Source organism: Ochlerotatus camptorhynchus, unplaced genomic scaffold (genome assembly GCF_037179485.1).
Source record: "Ochlerotatus camptorhynchus isolate MF236.1 unplaced genomic scaffold, CSIRO-AGI_Acam_v1.1 ptg000432l, whole genome shotgun sequence".
NCBI lineage: Eukaryota > Metazoa > Arthropoda > Insecta > Diptera > Culicidae > Ochlerotatus > Ochlerotatus camptorhynchus.
The window spans coordinates 8,516,048-8,539,666 of NW_027040918.1; the positions used below are offsets into that span (position 1 = coordinate 8,516,048).

The following is a 23,619-nucleotide window of genomic DNA, read 5'->3' on the forward strand; positions in this document are numbered from 1 at the left end:
TCTTTCATGGGATGGCAAGTTTTTTCATTTCATGATTTTTTATTCATGAAAATGGAATCGGATTTGTTTCCGTGTAGCCTGACTGGAAAGATAAGGCAAAACAACTCCCACATACGATGTCTAAAACTCTAGGGTTTCAAGTGCTTGGAATACGAACAATGTACATTACAACAAAAACATCCAAAAAATGCTTAATCATTTCGCTGTAGCTGCCTAAATATGTATTTTCATCGAACACTATCAAACAGGTTGCAAAAGATTAGGAGAAATCGGCCTTATCAATAGGTAAATAAAAACTCTTCATATATTCATCAATCGTTATCTTACGTGAGGAATATTTTAGTTTGGTTGGTCTTTTCTACCGGTGCCAGACATCAGTAGACCAACATCTAGTCAATAGGCTAGTGAGTTTAACGTGTTGTGCTAAGCTAATTTATTGCAGCATGTTCGATAAGTGTCGATTGCGAAATATCGGAAAGTAAGAGTTCGAAAAAGTTGGTGTGATAATAATATTCTAACTAGAAGTTTCCCTACACCGCAGATTGCACCTATTCTGGAAGATCTACTTATCTACGCTACTGCTTCTGATAGCTTACAATGAATACCTCATTCACATTTTCCACAGCTTACAGTGGGCTCAGATTGAATGCCAGACTGGTATGTAGCATGCGTTGTCAACTGAAAAACAAATCAACGAACTATCACATTTCAGACAAGTGTCTCAAGATCTTACTGGTGGCAGATCCCCAGATACTGGGAAATACTTTTGATAAGAAGCTTTACTGGCCGCTGGCAAATTTAGACTCGGACAGGTGAGTACATTAATAGGTTAAATGTTTTCTATCAATTCTACCCTATGCTGCAAAGGAATATGCTGGAACTTTATCTCAAGTTTGTTTAACTCAACATGTTTCTAAAATCAGATCAAATTTGCCAAATGAATTGACTATCTATGATATGGGCCCTTATTACGAGTGTCAGTTCATGGTGAAAACGAAGTGAAGTGACTGCCGTGTAAATCAAATTGGAATCACTTCACCGTGAGTGATAAGTTGTCACTTCGCCGTGAAGTGACATCGGTAATAAGGGCCATGGTCTCGTGATATGTTTGTAAAAAAGACGACCGTCCTCTTCGGGAGCACAAAACTGAATTTAAGATTTATTCTCGATGACTAAGTGTTTTTGATCTAATTTCCGTCCTACTAAGCACAACTCGCGCTTTACCACTCTTTTTTGAACGGATTTGATCAAAAAATGGAGATATTGTTGAAAATCTAATAGGGTAGAGAACTACTTCGGCCTAAGCGCCCATTTTGGGCCTATCAAGCAGAAAACATCAAATAAATCTTTAGTTCAAATTCTACCGAGCGAAGTCAATAAGAACGCGTGATATGAATGACCGAAACCATTTTCAACTTCATCCGATAGGCCGAAGTAAATTCATTGCCGTTTCAATGCGTTAGGCCAAGTTTAGAATCTGTAGGCCGAGTTTGGCGTCAAGAAGCAGTGTTAGACTTTTAACAATATCTCAACATTGTGTTTCTCTTTATCAAATCTTACGGTACGTATGGAAAGGTAAATAAATTTAGAAGCCATCAGTAATAATAACATTCCGGTTGGTGCTAAACTACGCTAGATTAAGAAAGACTGAGTGCGGGTTGTACTTCTTGAATGTGATATGGCCGTAGACCGGATTTACTACTACTTGAAAATACGTCTTAGCTTGATGAGAGACAAACTTGGAATGGCATTTTATTTCAGACTATGAGAATACATTTATTTGTAGGTTGCTTCGATTATTCGTCGCTTGCTAGGTGTGCCAACAGTGCTTAATAGGCCGGAAATGGGATAGTTAGCCCTACTGCTTCTTGATTCTAAATTCGTCCTACGAGTTTAATTCCGTCCTAACACATTGAAACGCCATTAGATTGTCTTCGTCCTACGGATAAACGTAGAAAAACGAGATTCGCTAGGAGCGCTTCTTTTGGAACAAACCTATTATTTATTTGTGCACGGTGAAATCTTTTTTTTCCTTGATTTGTTTTCCGTTGCTCTTGTTTTCCGTGTTGAGCACCAATGCTACCGACGCCAGGGAGGCAGCTCCCTCGCCTGGACCCTACCTATCGATCCATCAACTCATGAACCGGGGACCAACGGCTTTACCAGAAGCCGGTTCTGGTGTTATGGTTCGTATGACAGGGGCGGATCTGTCCTGAACATATATATTCCGTAGTAATCAGAGATGTTATGCCTCTGAACATCCCGGCGACGCTGACTGGGATTGAACCCAGGCCTGCTGGTGTGAGAGGTAATCACGCTTACCACTACACCACCCGCGCCGCTCGGTGAAATCATTGATATTATTAATCTTTTCTGATCGATAGAACGGAAATGGGCGATTACGACGAAGTAGCGCTCTACCCTAATGGAAAGCTAAATCCCTACTCTTTCCGAATTACTTGTTCACCTAATTGTCACGTACTCCATACCTGTGAATTATTTTTTTCTAGAAGCCGGTTCTGGTGTTATGGTTCGTATGACAGGGGTGGATCTGTCCTGAACTTATATATTCCGTAGTTTTCGGTTATTTCATTCCAAATGACCGTAAACACCACATGACCATTTGATTTTTTTTTTTTTTTTTTGTAAGAATGACTATGCCAATCGACCGTATTCCAGATGGGGTGATTGTATGACATTTCCCGAAAAACCACTACCCGGAAGACCATTTTCCGGAATGAGCCATTTCTCGGAATGTACTATTAGAGTGGGCACATACTCCTCACCATCCCTCCCCAACAGGGTAGTTTGGTAAAGGAGATGATCAATCCGATTCGTACCTTCCTCAAAATTGACCTTACTCACTATATACAATTTTCGCACTGCCGTACTCTAACGGAACTATCAACTATATACATTCATCTCCACATCTATTTGACGTTAAGTATCTCCAACTGTGTGAGTCGTTAACTTCGCGCATGAAGTAACAAACATGATCAGTTTAAGTTTTAAAAAATGTTTTTCGGAATTATGCAATCATTAGATGTTATAATTATATAATGTACTTGTAAGTTACTATAAGAGGTTGAAACAAATGTGTTTAACTCATAAAACCTGTCAATTCCGCTTTCAGATCGTCACAATCAGCGATTGTACGATTCGTGTACGCTCACTCTGAGTGAACGTTCACGAATCACAAGATCGCTGATTGTGACGAAATGAAAGCAATACTTCCAGGTTGCATGTGACATACACATACTGTTCAACCTCTTCTTGTAACTTACAAGTACTAATAATCATTTTATCATCTAATGGTTTAATAATTCCGAAAAACATTTGCTTATAGCAGTGTTTGTGTTTACGTGTTTACGCCTCGGTGGAAGCAACCCTGTTAACAGTATGATATTTTCACCTTGAGAGCGCTTCTTGAAACCTGATAGTCTCCAAAATATTGGTCGATGGGTATTAAGTTTCATGAATCATGTTTAGTTTCACGTTGAGTGAGCTCCAAAGTCAGTAGGTTTAATTTTTATATTTTGTGTTTTACTTTGTGCAACGGCGCGAGTACTGGAAGGTTAACACGGAAATAGGTATGAAGCGAAACCACCTGACTAGACTCGAATAAAAGTTCATTGCTTTAAGTTAGGAAATCTTTCGAAAATCATAGGCTACATCACAGTCAAAAATGTGCAGCACGAGTACTACGTTACCTGGGAATATTGAGCAGTTTCAGGCAAAATAGCGGAAAAAATTAATTTTTGAATCGACTTTCTCCGATTTGAATGAAACTTTGCTTGTTATGGGCAATGATTCAGATTTTTACTAAAATTCGGCCATTTCGGATCTGTTAGAATTTTCAAATTGCATCTATCATTTGTATTGTATGAGTATTGTAGTATTGAAATTGGGTTGCTAAAGGAATGACCATGAGTATGAGCGTGATTGACCGCCCATGGTTGCTAATCAGACCAGCTGTAGTTACACAGAGAACCAATGGACGATGCTTGGGACTAGCTATCATCCTCAATGTGTAAAAACTGATGATCTCAAATTAGGCAATACCAGCACCAGCCGCGCCTGAACGCAGGTCAAGAACCGCCTGAACGCGAAGGAGCTTGGAATTGAACCCACGGTCTTCTGCTCAGTAAGCAAAAACGTTTGCCACTAGGCAGACGAGCTCTTTTTAATCATCGAGTTGCAAATAAAACGATCGACGAATCTTGAATGTGGATGGGCTTGAGATTAGACTCATGGTGTTCTGCTCAGTAAACAAAAACGGTTGCTCTAAGGCCATCAAGCCACTCATATAACATTATACCGTTACTCAAGTTGTTATAACTATTCAAACCCGGCACCGACGACAACGAAAAGTTTTACAAAATACACGATAAACAAGCGATCTTACCTTACATTTTTAACATCAAAGGACCTTAGACAGCGTTTTTCTGCTCAGTAAGCTAGCCACTGCAACCAACTATCTTTCAAATCCGAAAACTAAAAGCTACGAAAGAGTACTTAGTCCTTTATTAAGTTCCACTTTCTCGCGACGTTCAATGTTTCAATTTGCTCTTTACGCATTGTTCAGACAATCATAACAAGCTATGACCGACGTTTACGTTCTCAAATTTCACTTGGTATGTAATGAACAATAGAAATTCGTATAGTTTCAGCATCTGATGGTTAATTTTAAATATACTAACGGTACTGCTATCTGTCACTGTTTGCAAAAAATATCTAATAGCAATTACCTTTGTTGTAATACTTCCTTCAACGAAAACTAATTTTCTTGCATTGCCATGGTCATCTGGGAGGAGGTTTGCGTCTAGTGCTTTCCCCAGGAACCGTTTACGGCCACCAGCTACCGCCCGTCCAGTCTTGGGCGTATCCAGCGAAGCATCCTTCAGCTTGCTCACAATCTCCGACACTAGCGAGAGACCAGCAGACTAGCACTAGTGCAAGCCGTAAACTCACTGATTCACGGCAACGGCGGCCACCGAATCACTACTAAAACTCGCGGAAGACACATTATCAGCACTTTCCCCGGCTAATTAACCACTGCATTCGAGCAGATAAAATGACATTTACTACCACTCGAACTTTGAAATGAAACATTATTTTGAGATTTTTTCTACTATAACCTCGAAAAAAGTAGCCAACATTTGTGCGTTTCATAAAAAAATAGAAATTAGTTGGTCCAGTTTTGTGAAATCGCTGGTAGAAAGTCACGCCAAAACTGCTTGACAAAGTGGTCAATTTGCCAACCGACAAAGAGATTATGAACTCGGCCTAACGCATTGAAATGCTAATGAATTCACTTTGGCCTATGGGATTTGATTCGGTCGGAGCGCTTCTTTTGTTTTTGGGAATAATGGATGCAAACCTTCATATCACGCGTTCTCATTGACTTCGTTCCGTAGCTTATTAACTAAAGTATCGTACCAAACGCATAATTGACTAGTTAACTCTGAAATCAAGGATTTATTTGAAGCTTTCTGCTCGATAGGCCCAAAATTGGCGATTAGGCCGAAGTAGTTCTCTACCCTACTACAATCGAATCCGAAGCAAAGGTTTAACGAATACATAAACATCGTAACCATGGTGGGTATATAAATGGTGATACAGATTTCTCACTATATAGGCGAGGAGGTCGCGGGGGGGAAAAGTACGGAGTTTGTAAACAAACTCGGTCGCTGTCCCATACAAAAATCCAACATGGCTGAATCATGAATTTGATACATTAGAACACCTATATGTAGTCACCTTGATCGTAGCTGCTAAAGCATATACTGTGCTTGGTTTTATTCGTCGTCATGCTTCTGGTTTCACCGATGTTTATTTTTTTAAGACACTATTCTGCTCGCAGCATTTTAGAATATGCTTCCCCGGTCTCCATTTTACGTTACGCATATCCTTGCGATTGAAAGGATTCATATTCCTCCGGAATATTGTGCTAACTTTCCCTAGAAGATTATACGACATCTAACAGAAATCTTTCTTCCGGAAGTTTAATCCCAACTTCCTCCAGATATTTTTTTCGACTGACCCGAAACCCCTTAGAATTCTTAGTTTCAAAAACTTTGGTTACAAATGAAGAAAGAATTTTATGTTTGATTCGTCTATGAATAATGATGGCAACGCCACCACAGGGTCCATCAAGACGATCATTTCTATAAATTAAATATGTTGAGTCCTTCTTAACCTTATGGTCAGGTTTAAGGAACGTTTCAGTTATAACGGCAATATGCACGTTATGAACTCTCAAAAAGTTAAATAGCTCGTCTTCATTATCTTTAAGAGATCGAGCATTCCAATTTAAAATGTTTAATGCTTTAAAATCCATTACTGAATTTTAAAGTCATGACAATATTATTAGCAAATTTTACTCCAGTTTGAATAGCATCAAACATGGAGTTAGATTTAAGCATATCAGAAATCATGTCAATTAATGATTTCTGTAAAAATTCCATTTTAGGGGCAGTAATGCTTCCTAAGTCAAAATTGTCAAAATTTCCGTTAGAACGTTGGTTAGTATTTTGATTTCCACCCGCTGCAATAGCAGCATAGGTAGCTCCATTAACTCGTTGAACATTGTTAGCAGCGAGTGGAGTAGGTACAGATGAAACATTTGAAGCAGGGGTGATATTTGTACCTACGGGCACGAATGTAGAATTTGTTCCTCGCTGACCGTTGTTAACAGCAGAGGGATTTGTACCTGGTCGGAAACGTGGAGCGTTTCCTATCTGACGGTTAGAACGAGATTATAGGATCGCTTTGCGAGTCTTACGTTCCCAAAAATTGGATTTGTGGTTTTCACCACAATTTGAACATTTAAATTTCTTAGGATCTTCCTTCACAGGACAGTCGTCCTTTGCGTGAGAGGAATCACCACAATTCATGCATTTAGCTGGCATGTAGCAATTTTTAGTTCCGTGACCCCATCCCTGGCACTTACGTCACTGAGTGAGGTTTTGGAAATTTCCTCCAGTCTTCCTGAAGTGTCCCCACTTCACTCGGACATGGAGCATAAGGCCAGCTTTTTCTAAGGCCTTAAGGTTGTTTAGTTCACTAGACTTGAAGTGAACTAAATAAAAATCATTAGAAATCCCGTTGCGCGAATCGCCAGGACGGGATTTCATTTTCATTTTGATTACTTGGAGTGGCACAACTCCAAGTAATTTTGCCAGTTCATCTTTGATCTGATCCAGGGATTCACCACTGGGCAGTCCTTTCATGACAACCTTGAACACACGTTCAGTTTTGGTGTCGTAAGTAAAAAATTTGTGCTTCTTCTCAGTAAGATACTTGAGAAGACATTTAAAGCCGTCCAAGGTTTCAGCCAATACACGGCATTCACCCCGACGTCCAATTTGTAGTGAAAACGTAACTTTCACGAAATTCAAAAGTTCCATGCGAAGAGCATGGAAATCGGAAGTGGTTATCACAATAGGGGGAATCTTTTCCTTCTTGGCATTAAGCCGAGAAAGTTTACTAGAATTTTTCTTGGATGATGGATCATTCTCATCATCCGTGAGCAAATCAAATTCATTACTCAAATTAATTTCATCAGAAGGGGGGTCAAGAGCTTGCCCCTTTCTTTTGCGTTTAGGTGCCATGGCGGCAGTAAATTTTTATCCAAATCGACTTCCAAGCAGATTACTATAAGAATCTGAAGAATCGAAGAGGAATTTTCCAAATCGATATCCAAGAAGGATTACCTCGGGTAGGGTCCAAACAAGGATCGAAGAGGAATAAGAGTTGAACAAGGTAGAAATTTTACAGGTTGAGCACTGAAAAGTGCTGTTTAAATTTGTTGTAGCTTTAGGTAGTAGTAACACTTCCTTCAGCAAAAAGCAAATAGATCCGCACGGCAAGAGAGCACGATGCGGACTGATCGCCAAAACTTCTGTTTATTACTGTCACCTGTTGAAATTTGGTTGCAATAATTTCCGAAACAAGTTTTGCTAAATTTCCCGAAAAAACTGCTTATGTAAAAAAGTAGGAATAAAAATATTTTACCATTTTGTCAAACCATCGATCTCTCATGTTTTTTTCAAAGTTCTCGAAAGAATTGCTCGTAAATAAAAGAAGGCAAAATCTCCTTAAAATTTATAACCATTTTGTCAAACCGACGATATTTTGCCAAATTTTTTGTACTCTTTGGTTTTGGTCTGTCTTTTTGGTTTTGGATTATTATTCTATAGGTATATAAAAATGAAAATGCTTTTAACGGCTCAATACATTAATATAGGGGAAAGAGGGGCATAGTGAGCATCATGTGCTTTGGCAATGCGTTTCTAGCTACTCGAAGCAAATTAATTGGTAGTTGGGTTATTCTCATAAACCTTCCATTTGCATGGCTTGAAATTTAATCTGGTTTGCAATCTGCTCACTATGCTCAAAATATAGTAAGAAAATTGCCAGCAATAACGGTTGGAAATTTCCTAACTTTTTTTTTCGGGGATATTGCATTCGGGGAAATGGCACATTCGGGGAAATGGGTATTCGGGGAAATGGCGTTCGGGGAAACGACATTCGGGGAAATGTAGCACAATCGCTTCAAGCCTTCGGATAACGGTGAAAACTGGAATAAGTGCATGAATTGCCACACATGGTTCACACATGTAACGGAAATGATTGTCCATTTTGCCTAATTTGAATATCTGCAACTACAGTCTACGCGATATGATTGGTAATGTTCAAATTACACTAAAATTTAAATAATACAAATCTACGTTAATTTTCAAACCATAACTATGTTTTTATTATAATTCTACGTGGTTTAAAAATGCTCAGATTTAGCTTTCCTTCAACATCTGTTAATTTGTGCAGGTAGGCACTTTTGCCCCGTACATAAAAAAAAATCTGCTGAAAAAGTGGGTGTTAAAAAGTATGAATTTTCCAAGTTATTGTATTTTTAATCACAAAGAATCAAAAGTACATAACCATTGACTTACAAATAATCGTAACAACTGCTGATAAATATTTTTTTTTAACAAAATGAATGTTTTCAGAAAAACGCTTAAGGTGCATTCTTCTTGCCCCTTGTTCACCTAATTACAAGAGATGCAAAGATATTTTAATGCTTCAATCAGCATTTCTGAGATTAGTACACACCGACCTCGGTAATTTGTACCGAAATTTCAACAGCTGAAGCGTTCGGTAATAGTCAGGCATTTTAATTCATTAGATTTAGAGCCTCAAAGCAAGCAAAACTAAGAATCCTAAGGGGTTTCGGGTCAGTCGAAAGAAATATCTGGGGGAAGTTGGGATTAAACTTCCGGAAGAAAGATTTCTGTTAGATGTCGTATAATCTTCTATGGAAAGTTAGCACAATATTCCGGAGGAATATGAATCCTTTCAATCGCAAGGATATGCGTAACGTAAAATAGAGACCAAACCGGGGAAGCATATTCTAAAATGCTGCGAGCAGAATAGTGTCTTAAAACAATAAACATCGGTGAAACCAGAAGCATGACGACTAATAAAACAAAGCACAGTATATGCTTTAGCAGCTACGATCAAGGTGACTACACTGAAACAAATCGACATGTACCGTTTATTGGATCCATCTTATAACATAGCAATGTCAGCAGATTTATTCATTCTATGTGATGATTGATAGATTCCATTGGATTATCACTTAAAAACTATGACTGCGATATGGAATGATTTCTATCGTAATTTTACATACTTAGTACCAAGGTTGCAAAGACTCATTTCAGCTAAAACAATGTTTTTCTAAATTATGAAATAATTAGATGCCATGATCAAATTTTGAATTGGTAGGATACAAGAAGAGGTTGCAAAGAATGTGTTTGACATATTAAACCTGTTTATTTTACTTCATGAGAGTCACAATCAGCGATTTTTCACAAACTCACTCACTCACTCACTCACTCACTGAGCGATCAGCAAATCGCTGATTGTGACTCATAGAAAGCAAAATTTACAGGTTTTATGTTTCCAACGCATACTTTGTAACCTCTTCTTGTAAGTTACAAGTAAAACATGCCATCATACCATCTTTTGGTTTTATTATTCCGAAAAACATTATTTTAGCTGAAATGAGTCTTTGCAACCTTGCTTAGTACTTGATAATACTTTGCTTCGAACGTGTTTAGCGATAGGTAATAAGTATATGAATATTGTCTGATATATTTCATGGTGAAAAACTGTTGATATGTCATGGGTGGGAACAGACATCTAGAAACTAATGGAAAATCATATAAGTTTGCACTATGAGAAAATCCAGTAAAATATACCTGTTTTCATGATGAATATTGCTCACTAAAATGTTTATCTTATAAGATAATGATGTATATTTTATTGGAGTTGCTTTTAATGATTTTTGACGTTTGTTGATATGTCGCGTGTAAACAGACATGAAGAAACTATTGGACTGTCATTTAACTTTGCAGTATAGGAAAACATGTATATCTCATTGGAATAGCTTCCTTTGATTTTTGAGGTTTAAAGATTGTAAACAGATCCATCCCAATCATTTAATAGTTATATAGATATGCCTTTTAAGAAATCCAACAGCAAACGTTTGTTTTTGCATGTTTTTCTGGGCTGAATATCGCTCCCAATAAAATACATCTTACATGATTGTTCTTTATAAATTATTGAAACAATTTTCAACGATGTTATCGTACACTCATTAAAATGATTAGTTGAACTAAATACTACTAACAACAATGATACTCTATTGAATAATCTTTGTTTGTTTCCGGAAAAGAATGTATTGAGATTGAAAAAAAAATGATTCTACTGCAATATTTACTTTGCTATGATTCTAATTGTAAGCCTTCTACACGGCTAATTCAGATTCCAGCCCTAGTACTCGAACTTCATGAACCAGTTACATCAACTTATATAATTTAGTCGTTGATTTATTGCACACAGGTGCATTAAGAAAGATTTGAACAAACCACACCACCGAAACGGAACATAAATTTGTCAGTGCTATTTGTCTTCACTCTAGCAAAACGAGCATAACGTTGCACTGCATTCCATGTCGAGAGAGCTGTTCTTACTTCATGCTATTTGAACGAGCTCAATCTTGAAGTCAGTCGTGGCCCAGTGAAATCGAGTGCAGACACCGAAAGCATCACACCTCAACAGTCCTTGATCGAATCCCAAATCAGCTACAATAAAAAAAGGCACAACTGTGAAAGCTCCCACTGCCTGATGTTTATTTTTCGATTTATTTTTAGAAATCGATTAAATATATGTGTCAAAAGAAGAAGTAAATTTCATGTGATTTTCACACAAACTTTACTTCGATTGATTTATGACACATATATTATATTGTGGTGAAAAGTGTAGCTTATGCTTATGGGTTTCAAATCCATTTCAGTTAATTATTATAATTTGATCGATTTTCATTTATCATACGACGATCATATAAAAGTTACCAAATTATCAGCATTGTAAATGTATCAGATATTCATATAGAATTTACCTGGCACATTTTCAATCATATAATTTTCAATGGATTATCTTATAGCGCAAATTTATAAGATTTCCACATAACAGGAATATGTCATATTGGTTCAGTGTACATATAGGTGTTCTAATGTGTCAAATTCATGATTCAGCCATGTTGGATTTTTGTATGGGACAGCGACCGAGTTTGTTTACAATTTGCTCTAAAACCGTACTTTTCCCCCCCGCGACCTCCTCGCCTATTTAGTGAGAAAGCTGTATCACCATTTATATACCCACCATGGTTACGATGTTTATGTATTCGTTAAACCTTTGCTTCGAATTCGATTGTAGTAGGGTAGAGAACTACTTCGGCCTAATCGTCCATTTTGGGCCAATCGAGCAGAAAGCTTCAAATAAATCCTTGATTTCAGAGTTAACTAGTCAATTATGCGTTTGGTACGATACTTTAGTTAATAAGCTACGGAACGAAGTCAATGAGAACGCGTGATATGAAGGTTTGCATCCATTATTCCCAAAAACAAAAGAAGCGCTCCGACCGAATCAAATCCCATAGGCCAAAGTGAATTCATTAGCATTTCAATGCGTTAGGCCGAGTTCATAATCTCTTTGTCGGTTGGCAAATTGACCACTTTGTCAAGCAGTTTTGGCGTGACTTTCTACCAGCGATTTCACAAAACTGGACCAACTAATTTCTATTTTTTTATGAAACGCACAAATGTTGGCTACTTTTTTCGAGGTTATAGTAGAAAAAATCTCAAAATAATGTTTCATTTCAAAGTTCGAGTGGTAGTAAATGTCATTTTATCTGCTCGAATGCAGTGGTTAATTAGCCGGGGAAAGTGCTGATAATGTGTCTTCCGCGAGTTTTAGTAGTGATTCGGTGGCCGCCGTTGCCGTGAATCAGTGAGTTTACGGCTTGCACTAGTGCTAGTCTGCTGGTCTCTCGCTAGTGTCGGAGATTGTGAGCAAGCTGAAGGATGCTTCGCTGGATACGCCCAAGACTGGACGGGCGGTAGCTGGTGGCCGTAAACGGTTCCTGGGGAAAGCACTAGACGCAAACCTCCTCCCAGATGACCATGGCAATGCAAGAAAATTAGTTTTCGTTGAAGGAAGTATTACAACAAAGGTAATTGCTATTAGATATTTTTTGCAAACAGTGACAGATAGCAGTACCGTTAGTATATTTAAAATTAACCATCAGATGCTGAAACTATATGAATTTCTGTTGTTCATTACATACCAAGTGAAATTCGAGAACGTAATTTCATTTGAATAGCTTGTTTAACCAGGACTAAAACAATCTTCACGTCGGTCATAGCTTGTTATGATTGTCTGAACAATGCGTAAAGAGCAAATTGAAACATTGAACGTCGCGAGAAAGTGGAACTTAATAAAGGACTAAGTACTCTTTCGTAGCTTTTAGTTTTCGGATTTGAAAGATAGTTGGTTGCAGTGGCTAGCTTACTGAGCAGAAAAACGCTGTCTAAGGTCCTTTCATGTTAAAAATGTAAGGTAAGATCGCTTGTTTATCGTGTATTTTGTAAAACTTTTCGTTGTCGTCGGTGCCGGGTTTGAATAGTTATAACAACTTGAGTAACGGTATAATGTTATATGAGTGGCTTGATGGCCTTAGAGCAACCGTTTTTGTTTACTGAGCAGAACATCATGAGTCTAATCATAAGCCCATCCACATTCAAGATTCGTCGATCGTTTTATTTGCAACTCGATGATTAAAAAGAGCTCGTCTGCCTAGTGGCAAACGTTTTTGCTTACTGAGCAGAAGACCGTGGGTTCAATTCCAAGCTCCTTCGCGTTCAGGCGGTTCTTGACCTGCGTTCAGGCGCAGCTGGTGCTGGTATTGCCTAATTTGAGATCATCAGTTTTTACACATTGAGGATGATAGCTAGTCCCAAGCATCGTCCATTGGTTCTCTGTGTAACTACAGCTGGTCTGATTAGCAACCGTGGGCGGTCAATCACGCTCATACTCATGGTCATTCCTTTAACAACCCAATTTCAATACTACAATACTCATGCAATAATAAAATTTCTACCTTGTTCAACTCTTATTCCTCTTCGATCCTTGTTTGGACCCTACCCGAGGTAATCCTTCTTGGATATCGATTTGGAAAATTCCTATTCGATCCTTCAGATTCTTATAGTAATCTGCTTGGAAGTCGATTTGGATAAAAATTTACTGCCGCTATGGCGCCTAAACGCAAAAGAAAGGGGCAAACTTGACCCCCCTTCTGAAGAAATTAATTTGAGTAATCAATTTGATTTGCTCACGGATGATGAGAATGATCCATCATCCAAGAAAAATTCTAGTAAACTTTCCCGGCTTAATGCCAAGAAGGAAAAGATTCCCCCTATTGTGATAACCACTTCCGATTTCCATGCTCTTCGCATGGAACTTTTGAATTTCGTGAAAGTTAAGTTTTCACTACAAATTGGACGTCGGGGTGAATGCCGTGTATTGGCTGAAACCTTGGACGGATTTAAATGTCTTCTCAAGTATCTTACTGAGAAGAAGCACAAATTTTTTACTTACGACACCAAAACTGAACGTGTGTTCAAGGTTGTCATGAAAGGACTGCCCAGTGGTGAATCCCTGGATCAGATCAAAGATGAACTGGCAAAATTACTTGGAGTTGTGCCACTCCAAGTAATCAAAATGAAAATGAAATCCCGTCCTGGCGATTCGCGCAACGGGATTTCTAATGATTTTTATTTAGTTCACTTCAAGTCTAGTGAACTAAACAACCTTAAGGCCTTAGAAAAAGCTAGCCTTATGCTCCATGTCCGAGTGAAGTGGGGACACTTCAGGAAGACTGGAGGAAATTTCCAAAACCTCACTCAGTGACGTAAGTGCCAGGGATGGGGTCACGGAACTAAAAATAGCTACATGCCAGCTAAATGCATGAATTGTGGTGATTCCTCTCACGCAAAGGACGACTGTCATGTGAAGGAAGATCCTAAGAAATTTAAATGTTCAAATTGTGGTGAAAACCACAAATCCAATTTTTGGGAATGTAAGCGATCCTACAATCTCGTTCTAACCGTCAGGTAGGAAACGCTCCACGTTTCCGACCAGGTACAAATCCCTCTGCTGTTAACAACGGTCAGCGAGGAACAAATTCTACATTCGTGCCCGTAGGTACAAATATCACCCCTGCTTCAAATCTTTCATCTGTACCTACTCCACTCGCTGCTAACAATGTTCAACGAGTTAATGGAGCTACCTATGCTGCTAAAGGGTGTCCACGATGAAATTGCCACACACAAAATTGATTCGCAAAATTCGAGTTTTCATCCGATTGCCATCAAATTTTCAGGGATTGAGAAATAACTATTAAACTTCATTTTACCATTTTACTCGTATTTTATTTACAGTCCATACGCAAATGCCCGCACCTTGGCCTTAACCCCGGCCATAAGATTCTGCACAACCTGTGAATCAACCGTTTTTTGCATGTAAACCCATACTTTCTTCAGTTCCTCGACTGTCTTCACTACCTTAGGTCGTTTAAGAAGGTGCTGCTTCATAATCGCCCAGTACTTCTCGATGGGGCGGAGCTCCGGAGTGTTGGGAGGGTTGAACATTTTCGGCACGAAATTGACCTTATTGTCCGCATACCACTTCAGCACGTCCTTGGAGTAGTGGCATGAGGCCAAATCCGGCCAGAAGATTGTTGGGACGTTGTGGGCCTTCAGGAGAGGAAGCAGCCGCTTCTAGAGGCACTCTTTTATGTACACCTGTCCGTTCATCGTGTCCTGGGTCACAAAAGGTGCACTCCACTTCCCGCACGTGCAGATGGCTTGCCAAACCAGGAATTTCTTCGCAAATTTGGACATCTTCTGAGTGCGGACATGCTCCGGAACGCTGAACTTATCCTTGGCCGTGAAAAACAGGTTGCCGGGGATCTGTTTGAAGTCGGCCTTCACATATGTTTCGTCGTCCATGATGCAGCATTCAACTTTCGTCAGCATGTTGAGGTACAACTTCCTGGCACGGGTTTTGGCGGTCTTGTTCTGCTTCTCGTCGCGATTAGGGGCCTTTTGTACCTTGAACGTTCGAAGCCCAGCCTTAGTTTTGGCCTTCTGGACAAAACTTCGGCTTAGGTGCAGCTTCTTAGCCACATCCTTAACGGAGGCGTTCGGATTTCGGTTGAAGGCCCCAACTACGCGGTTGTGATTTTTGGTGTTGTACGGAATACTTTTTCCTTCACTTCTGGGCTTCCGATCGGTGGTCAACCGTTCCTCGAACCCCTTAATCACTCGCGACACAGTGGAATTCGCGATTCCCAACGTTTTAGCGATGGAACGATGCGAGAGATCCTTGTTCTCGTGATGAATGCGCAAGATTTTATCACGCACGAGCTGTTCTTTCGACTCCATTTCCGCGAGTTTTGATCACAGGACTTTAAAACTTGCAGGATGTAAATAATGCACTATGAACTAAATCCACCCAAATTTTCATTAAATTCTACCCAACGGTTAAAAAGTTAGAGCAATTTCATAGTGTGGCAATTTCATCGTGGACACCCTTTATTGCAGCGGGTGGAAATCAAAATACTAACCAACGTTCTAACGGAAATTTTGACAATTTTGACTTAGGAAGCATTACTGCCCCTAAAATGGAATTTTTACAGAAATCATTAATTGACATGATTTCTGATATGCTTAAATCTAACTCCATGTTTGATGCTATTCAAACTGGAGTAAAATTTGCTAATAATATTGTCATGACTTTAAAATTCAGTAATGGATTTTAAAGCATTAAACATTTTAAATTGGAATGCTCGATCTCTTAAAGATAATGAAGACGAGCTATTTAACTTTTTGAGAGTTCATAACGTGCATATTGCCGTTATAACTGAAACGTTCCTTAAACCTGACCATAAGGTTAAGAAGGGCTCAACATATTTAATTTATAGAAATGATCGTCTTGATGGACCCTGTGGTGGCGTTGCCGTCATTGTTCATAGACGAATCAAACATAAAATTCTTTCTTCATTTGAAACCAAAGTTTTTGAAACTTTGGGAGTTTCTGTTGAAACAAAATTTGGACAACTTACGTTTATAGCTGCCTATTTGCCATTCCAATGCGTAGGCCAGCAAAAGAATTTTCTCAAGGGTGACCTCCAGAAACTTACCCGTCATAGGTCTAAATTCTTCATTATTGGTGATTTTAATGCAAAACACCGCTCATGGAATAATGCTCAAAGCAATTCCAATGGTAATATTCTGTTTGATTATTGTTCTGCAGGTTATTACACTATTCAATATCCAAACAGTCCAACATGCTTTTCTTCTGCAAGAAATCCCTCAACTATTGATTTGGTCTTAACTGATTCATGTAAACTTTGTAGCCAATTGGTTACCCATGCTGACTTCGGTTCTGATCACCTTCCAGTAACTTTTGAAATATCCCAAGAAATGATTTGCAATCCCAACAGCTCTATTTTCAATTACCATAGAGCTCATTGGGAAAAATATAGAACATTTATGGAATATAACTTCGATCCAAACATTCCTTTGCAAACCAAAGATGAAATTAATTATGCTCTTGAATCTCTGACTACTTCTATAGTTGAAGCAAGAGCTGCCTCAGTACCAAAATGCGAGATTAAATTCGATTCAATTTTTTTTTTCTTTATTAGAGAGATTTTTAGCCATAGGCTAGTTCATCTCTTAAGGTTCAATTATCATAGACGACGATCTTCAGCTCTTGATCCGTCTTAAAAATGTCCGTAGGAGACAATATCAAAGAACACGCGATTCTGCCATGAAGGTTATCTGGCGGGATTTGCAAAAACAAATTAAAAAGCGATTCTATGCCCTGAGGAACAAAACTTTTGAAAATAATGTTTCTAAATTAGACCCGAGTTCCAAACCCTTTTGGAAACCAGAAATTTTGGAAATTTTGAAAAAACCTCAAAAGCCAATTCCAGCGCTTAAAGAAGGTGGTAAAATTTTGATCACAAATTTGGAAAAAGCTCAGAAACTTGCTAAGCAATTTGAGAGTTCCCATAATTTCAGTTTGGGTCTTACTAGTCCTATTGAGAATCAGGTTGCTCGGGATTTTCTGAATATTTTCTCTCGGGAAAATATTTTTGATGATTCCTGGGGGACTGATTTGGACGAAGTAAGGTCTATAACCAAAAAGTTTCAAAATATGAAAGCTCCAGGTGATGATGGAATTTTCTACATCCTCATCAAAAAACTCCCAGAGAGTACCTTGTCTTTCTTGGTAAAATTATTTAACAGATGTTTCCATTTGGCATACTTTCCTGATAAATGGAAAAATGCAAAAGTTGTTCCAATGTTGAAGCCGGATAAAAATCGTCCAATAAGTTTGCTTACTTCAATAAGTAAACTTTTGAAAAGATAATTTTGAATAGAATGATGCTTCACATCAATACGAACTCAATTTTTGCAGATGAGCAGTTTGGATTTCGCCATGGGCATTCAACTACTCATCAACTCTTAAGAGTTACCAATTTAATTCGTTCAAACAAATCTGAAGGCCACTCAACTGGAGTTGCTCTTCTAGACATAGAAAAAGCATTCGACAGTGTTTGGCATGAAGGTTTGATTGCTAAATTGAAAAAGTTTAATTTTCCACTTTATATTATGAAATTAGTTCAAAATTATTTAACTGACAGATCTCTGCAGGTAAATTATCGAAATTCCAAATCTAATCGACTACCTGTTAGAGCAGGAGTTCCTCAGGGTAGCATTCTTGGGCCTATATTGTATAACATTTTCACTTCGGACCTCCCTGATTTGCCTCAGGGTTGCCACAAATCTTTGTACGCTGATGACACAGGCATTTCCGCTAAAGGAAGAAGTCTTTGTGTTATTTGCAGCAGACTGCAGAAAAGTTTAGATATTTTCTCTTCCTATTTACAAAAATGGAAGATTTCTCCCAACGCTTCCAAAACTCAACTTATAATATTTCCATATAAGCCTAGAGCTTCCTTTTTGAAACCTAGTAGTAGTTACATAGTCACTATGAGCGGAGTTCCAATTTCCTCGTCAAACCAAGTGAAATATCTTGGATTAATACTTGACCAAAAATTAACTTTTAAAGATCACATTGAGGGCATTCAAGCCAAATGTAACAAATATATAAAATGTTTGTATCCTCTAATAAACAGGAAATCCAAACTTTGCCTGACGAATAAACTTCTAATATTTAAACAAGTTTTTAGACCGGCCATGCTTTACGCTGTGCCAATATGGTCTTGTTGTTGCACTACCAGGAAAAAAGCACTTCAAAGGGTTTAGAACAAAGTTCTGAGGATGATTTTGAAGTTGCCTCCTTGGTACAGTACTACCAAAGTACATAGAATTTCGAATGTTGAGACTTTAGCACAAATGTCCAACAAAATAATTAATAATTTCCGGCAAAAATCGTTGCAATCCTCAATTGCAACGATTAATTCCCTTTATACTTAGATAAGATTTAGTTTTAGTTTTTAGTTTTAAGATATCAATTGTTATACTGACATGCAGGTTTAAAAAACCTGTTTAAAATACTGAATTGCCAAGACAGGAACAATGTAAAAACACTTAGATATATATCATAACAATTAAGGCTGGTAAGTTACTGTAGTAACTGGCGATTTGTTTTGTACGCAGAAAATCGGAAAATGTTTTTTTTTTATTAAATTCGAGCTTTTTTCTTGGACCTTTAAAAAAAATATTGGTACAGAAGGTGGCTTATATTATGGCGCAACACCCCTACCAAATATTTTTTCTCGTTTCGCCTCCACAAACGAAAATTTAATAAAAATGTTGAAATCTGCATACATTATTTTTCGGTTTAACTTTTCGTCCATAGAAGGTGGCGCAATGCTGTCAGTAGTTGTGAGTGTAAAACTCACAGCATTCCTCGATTCATTTGTCAAATCATATATCTCACGAGTTTTGCCAAATTCCTCGATTTGAATTTATAAAAGAAAAAATCTCGTAAAACTATGTTATCAATTTTTAAATCCATCGACCTCACATATTGTTTAAGTTCTCGGAAAACTGCTCGTTTATAAAAAAGGGAAAAACTTCCTCAAAAAACATTACAAATTTGTCAAACCGCCAATCTCACAAGTTTTGAGAAAGTTTTCGAAAAAACATTTATAAAAGAAGGATAAAATACGTCTACGGCTGGAAATCTCCTAAATAAATTTAAAAAGAAGGGAAAATCTCCTAAAAATGTATTACCAATCTGTCAAATCATCGATATTAGTTTTGCCAAAGTTCTCGAAAAAACTGCTCATGTATAAAATAAGGGAAAATGTCCTAAAAATATATTACCAATTTTTACACTTCCACTTCTGTTACTGCCGCCGCCTAACTAAAACTATCGCCCCATTGATTTACTTTGAACAGAGATCTTCCCTTCTTTTAATCATGAGCTGTTCTTTTAAGGTTAATTGTTGCAATATTCAAAGATGTCTTCTTAATGCTCGCGAAACCAACCTTAGAAATGTAATACAGTCAAAGTATTTTATAAATTTTTGGATTTCATTCGAGGAAATTACATTCGGGAAATGGAATTCGGGGAAATGGCATTCGGGGAAATGGCATTCGGGGAAATGGCATTCGGGGAAATGGCATTAGGGGAAACGACATTCGGGGAAATGTAGCACAATCCTTGAAGCATAGTCCACATCGATCACAAAGGGTGTCCTGCGGAGAGTTAATGATGGAACTTTTTTTCCCTGGCGCTCGTCGTCGTCGTTTAGTTGGTACATCGGATATTGTAGCAGAACTTCGTTTCTCTTTTTTTCATATTTTGAATATCTCTCATGGCCTGGGCACCTTTAAGGGCTTTATGGTAAGTTGTTGTTGTTAGTTCTGCTGTTTGCTCACGTTTCCTTCCTCCCTTAGTTTTTCTTGCAGACTGCTTTGGTTTTGTTTCTTAGAAACATCAGGCACTGCCGAGGTCGTTGTATCGCATTCTAAGGGTGTTCTAGCAAATTGAGGGTTCATGATCTCCATTTCGTTGAAACCGAGAAAAGGCTTATTGTCGTCATCCGGTTTTCGATGATCCTCTTCGGCCAACAGAACGTCGGTCACAAATGATGGAGCGAAATTCTCTTCCTTAAAGACATTTCGCTTTAGTGGGACGATTCCGGTTTTCCTAAATCCATTTATGGCAACCGCAGGGGTTGCTGCTTGAATGTAGGCCTTACCAAACAAAGCACTTACATCATTTAGCGAGACAACCTTTCCAGGGTTACTTCTCAGGAATAGTTCTTGAGCCTTGGACAAGTAAGTCTTTAGAGGTCCCATAAAACTTACATCCAGTGGTTGAAGCTGATGAGAGCAGTGAGGGTGAAAACAAATGACAGTCACATTGTTGTTTCTCGCTTTTTCCACAAAGGCCAAATTTTTGTGTTGGTGCTGTGACCATCTAGAAGAAACAGGACAGGACTCGAAGCAGTTGGCCTTGTATGACTAAGAAAATGGTCAAACCACATTAGGAATTCGTCCGTCGTCATCCAGCCACTTCCGTTACAGCTAAATAAAGTGTCAGCAGGTGCGTCTTGTTTCAGCTGTTCCGTTAATCTGCTTCGTGGAAAGATGAGGAAGGGTGGTATAAAATGACCAGTTGCTGACATGCAAATGCATGCGGTCGTTAGCACCCCTCGTTTGGCTGATGTAAGACATCCTACCTGGCGACGCCCTTTCAAAGCCAACAGTTTTGATTGTTAAGTTTGAACCTGAAACGTGAAATTCCATTATACAAAACGTAAACTGAATATAAAAATATAACTTACGGTTAAAATACTCATCGACGTTGTAGATGCGACTTGCGTTGAAAATTTTGGTGACATTCGCTCCCTCCAGGATGTCAAAGAACTATCCTACGGCTACTTTATTGAAGCCTTGCGCTCGTGCTGCGCTCGGCTGCGACTCAACTTGTTTTTTTTTCGGTCAATTCATATGCCAAACTTCGGATATCATGTCTTGAGAGCCCGAAGAAGCTTTTTTCCATCTCGAGAATATGCTCTACAAGCTCTTCCTCGTGCTTTGCTGAAAACACTGTATCGAACCTCCCCATTATCGGTTGCATTTCGAACTCTTCAATCGTCTGCGACAGGTATTTGGCAAGAGTTCTACGTGGAACTCGATATTCTAAAGCTGCTCGCCTCACCGACAATACTTGAATGTGCACGGCTTCCACTGCGGCAATCATACTGGTGGATTGCCACCGATTCCGTGAAGAAATCCAGTGGCAGTTTTACCCCAGAAAAAATGGATTATTTTGCCCCGTTAGTGTGATCGGTAAATAATATGTATTTTTCACGTTTTTTTTTTTTTTAATTTTATGTCAAAAGTGTAGTTGGAGATTAATAACAGTGCATCAAAGATTTTCATTTCTTCTTGTGTGTTATTTAAATGAAGCAAAACAACTATAAATCAGTTATTTTAAGAGACCGCTTTCTTACAACAATTTTCGCAGAATAAGCAACGTTCTGTATTTTCTTTTTCCGGTCATTCTTCTTCTTCCTCGCATTTCAAGCTTATTGCGTGTGGCATATTGCGTGCTCTCAACTTAGTGTTCTAGATGGACTTCCACAGTTATTAATTGAGAGCTTTCGATGCCTGTACCATTTTTGCATTAGTATGATTGTGTGGCAAGTACAATCATACTCTATGCCCAGGGAAGTTGAGAAACTTTCCAATCCGAAAAATTTCTAGACTGGACCGGGAATCGAACCCAGCCACCTCCAGCATGGTCTTGCTTTGTAGCTGTGCCTTTACCGACTGAGCTAAGGGAGGTCCCATTCCGGTCATTATATATCACAAAATAAGCCAGTAATAATATAATTACATAATTCTTGTGTTTTGAATAACATTTTGCCAAAATTAGATTAGCCCCTTGTTCTCTTAAATTAGAAAGTTTTTAGACTCAACTGATCCAGATTCATTTCAAATACCATATAATCTTGCTTAGGCATTTGTCGAAAACCTATCGCAAGGCCCTGCAGCACACTACACCGGACGTTATCTGCTTTCTGGGCGATTTGATGGACGAGGGAAGCGTGGCTAGCGATGTCCAGTACGATGAGTATTACGCCCGATTCGCAAACATATTCACGCAACCGAGAGCCGATACGTCGATGGTAGGTTTACGGGTGAAACGCATAACTACCCAAGTAGCAATTTTGGTTTTATGAGGGGCTATGTACATAGACCATGATTTAGACTTGTAGAATGCTTTAAAACCTCGATAAATCTTGCAATGTTACTTGGGTGCCTATCTCGCTTAATGTTGTAAATATATCAACTGACTTAACGTAACGATGAAGATATACATTCCAGGCGATAACGACATTGAGGACCGTGATCCACAGATCATGAAAAGAAACATCCAACGCTTTCATCAGTACTATAGCGAACAGCCTACGTGGGAATTGCTGCGTAGGGTAAAATTCTACAACATTAATCGATTCGTCGGCAGTATGCCTACGGCAGAGCATATCAATCCCGATTCGGAATCGTTAACGATTTTCTTGAGTCACATAAGTTTGCTAAAAGCAGCTGGTTATTTCTCCGAACAGGTAATTTGGGAACAAACTTCAAATTACAATTGACACTTTTAAATAACATTGTAGTACTTCTTATCAGGCAATTGAAACGTTTCATCCAAATGTGATATTTTCCGGGCACGATCATACATCTCAAATTGCAATCCTTCATCGAAATAACCTTTTCAAAGAGGTGAATCACGTTCCACTCAATACTGACCGCAACAGGCGGCAGGATATCTCAACTTTCAATCTCGTTAATCTTCGACACAATCAAGAATTGCTGGAGATTAATGTACCTACCTGCTCGTACCGGATGGGCTTCATGAAAATTGGCTATGGGTACGCGGTACTCGATGGAGACGAACTGAAGTACACAGTTCTCTGGACATCGCAGCGCTTTTACCAGTTGGCGGTCTACTCGCTGATGATCATCCCAATGAAGCTGATATGCGGACAAATCTGGTGCAACATCTTCAAACGATACTGGTCCTGCTGTAGGTCCAGAAACCGAAACTATCTTCCCTTGCATGCAACTTAGTTAGCGGGAAATGAGCGGAATGCAGTCAGGAATTTTCCGATCTAACACAAAAAAAAAGCTTTAATCCTCTGCGACCTGTATCTCA

The 23,619-nt window shown here is 38.6% G+C and overlaps 1 protein-coding gene across 1 annotated transcript; it reads left to right on the plus strand.

Annotated features, from left to right (window-relative positions):
- Window positions 1-382: 382 nt before the first annotated feature.
- Window positions 383-23,540, plus strand: LOC135711390 (uncharacterized). Its single transcript, XM_065234262.1, has 6 exons — window positions 383-478; window positions 542-657; window positions 713-812; window positions 22,420-22,588; window positions 22,775-23,026; window positions 23,094-23,540. Exons 1-6 carry the CDS (start codon window positions 444-446, stop codon window positions 23,532-23,534), a joined length of 1,113 nt encoding a protein of 370 aa, XP_065090334.1. The 5' UTR covers window positions 383-443; the 3' UTR covers window positions 23,535-23,540.
- The last annotated feature ends 79 nt before the right edge of the window (window positions 23,541-23,619 follow it).

What these genes read in the sequence shown, in the direction of transcription:
- LOC135711390 (XM_065234262.1), top strand. Translation starts at nt 444, where the DNA reads ATGTTCGATAAGTGTCGATTGCGAAATATCGGAAA. An exon ending in CGAGAGCCGATACGTCGATG is followed by an intron (nt 22,589 to 22,774) that starts GTAGGTTTACGG and finishes GTAACGATGAAG; the next exon opens with ATATACATTCCAGGCGATAA. An exon ending in CTGGTTATTTCTCCGAACAG is followed by an intron (nt 23,027 to 23,093) that starts GTAATTTGGGAA and finishes ACTTCTTATCAG; the next exon opens with GCAATTGAAACGTTTCATCC.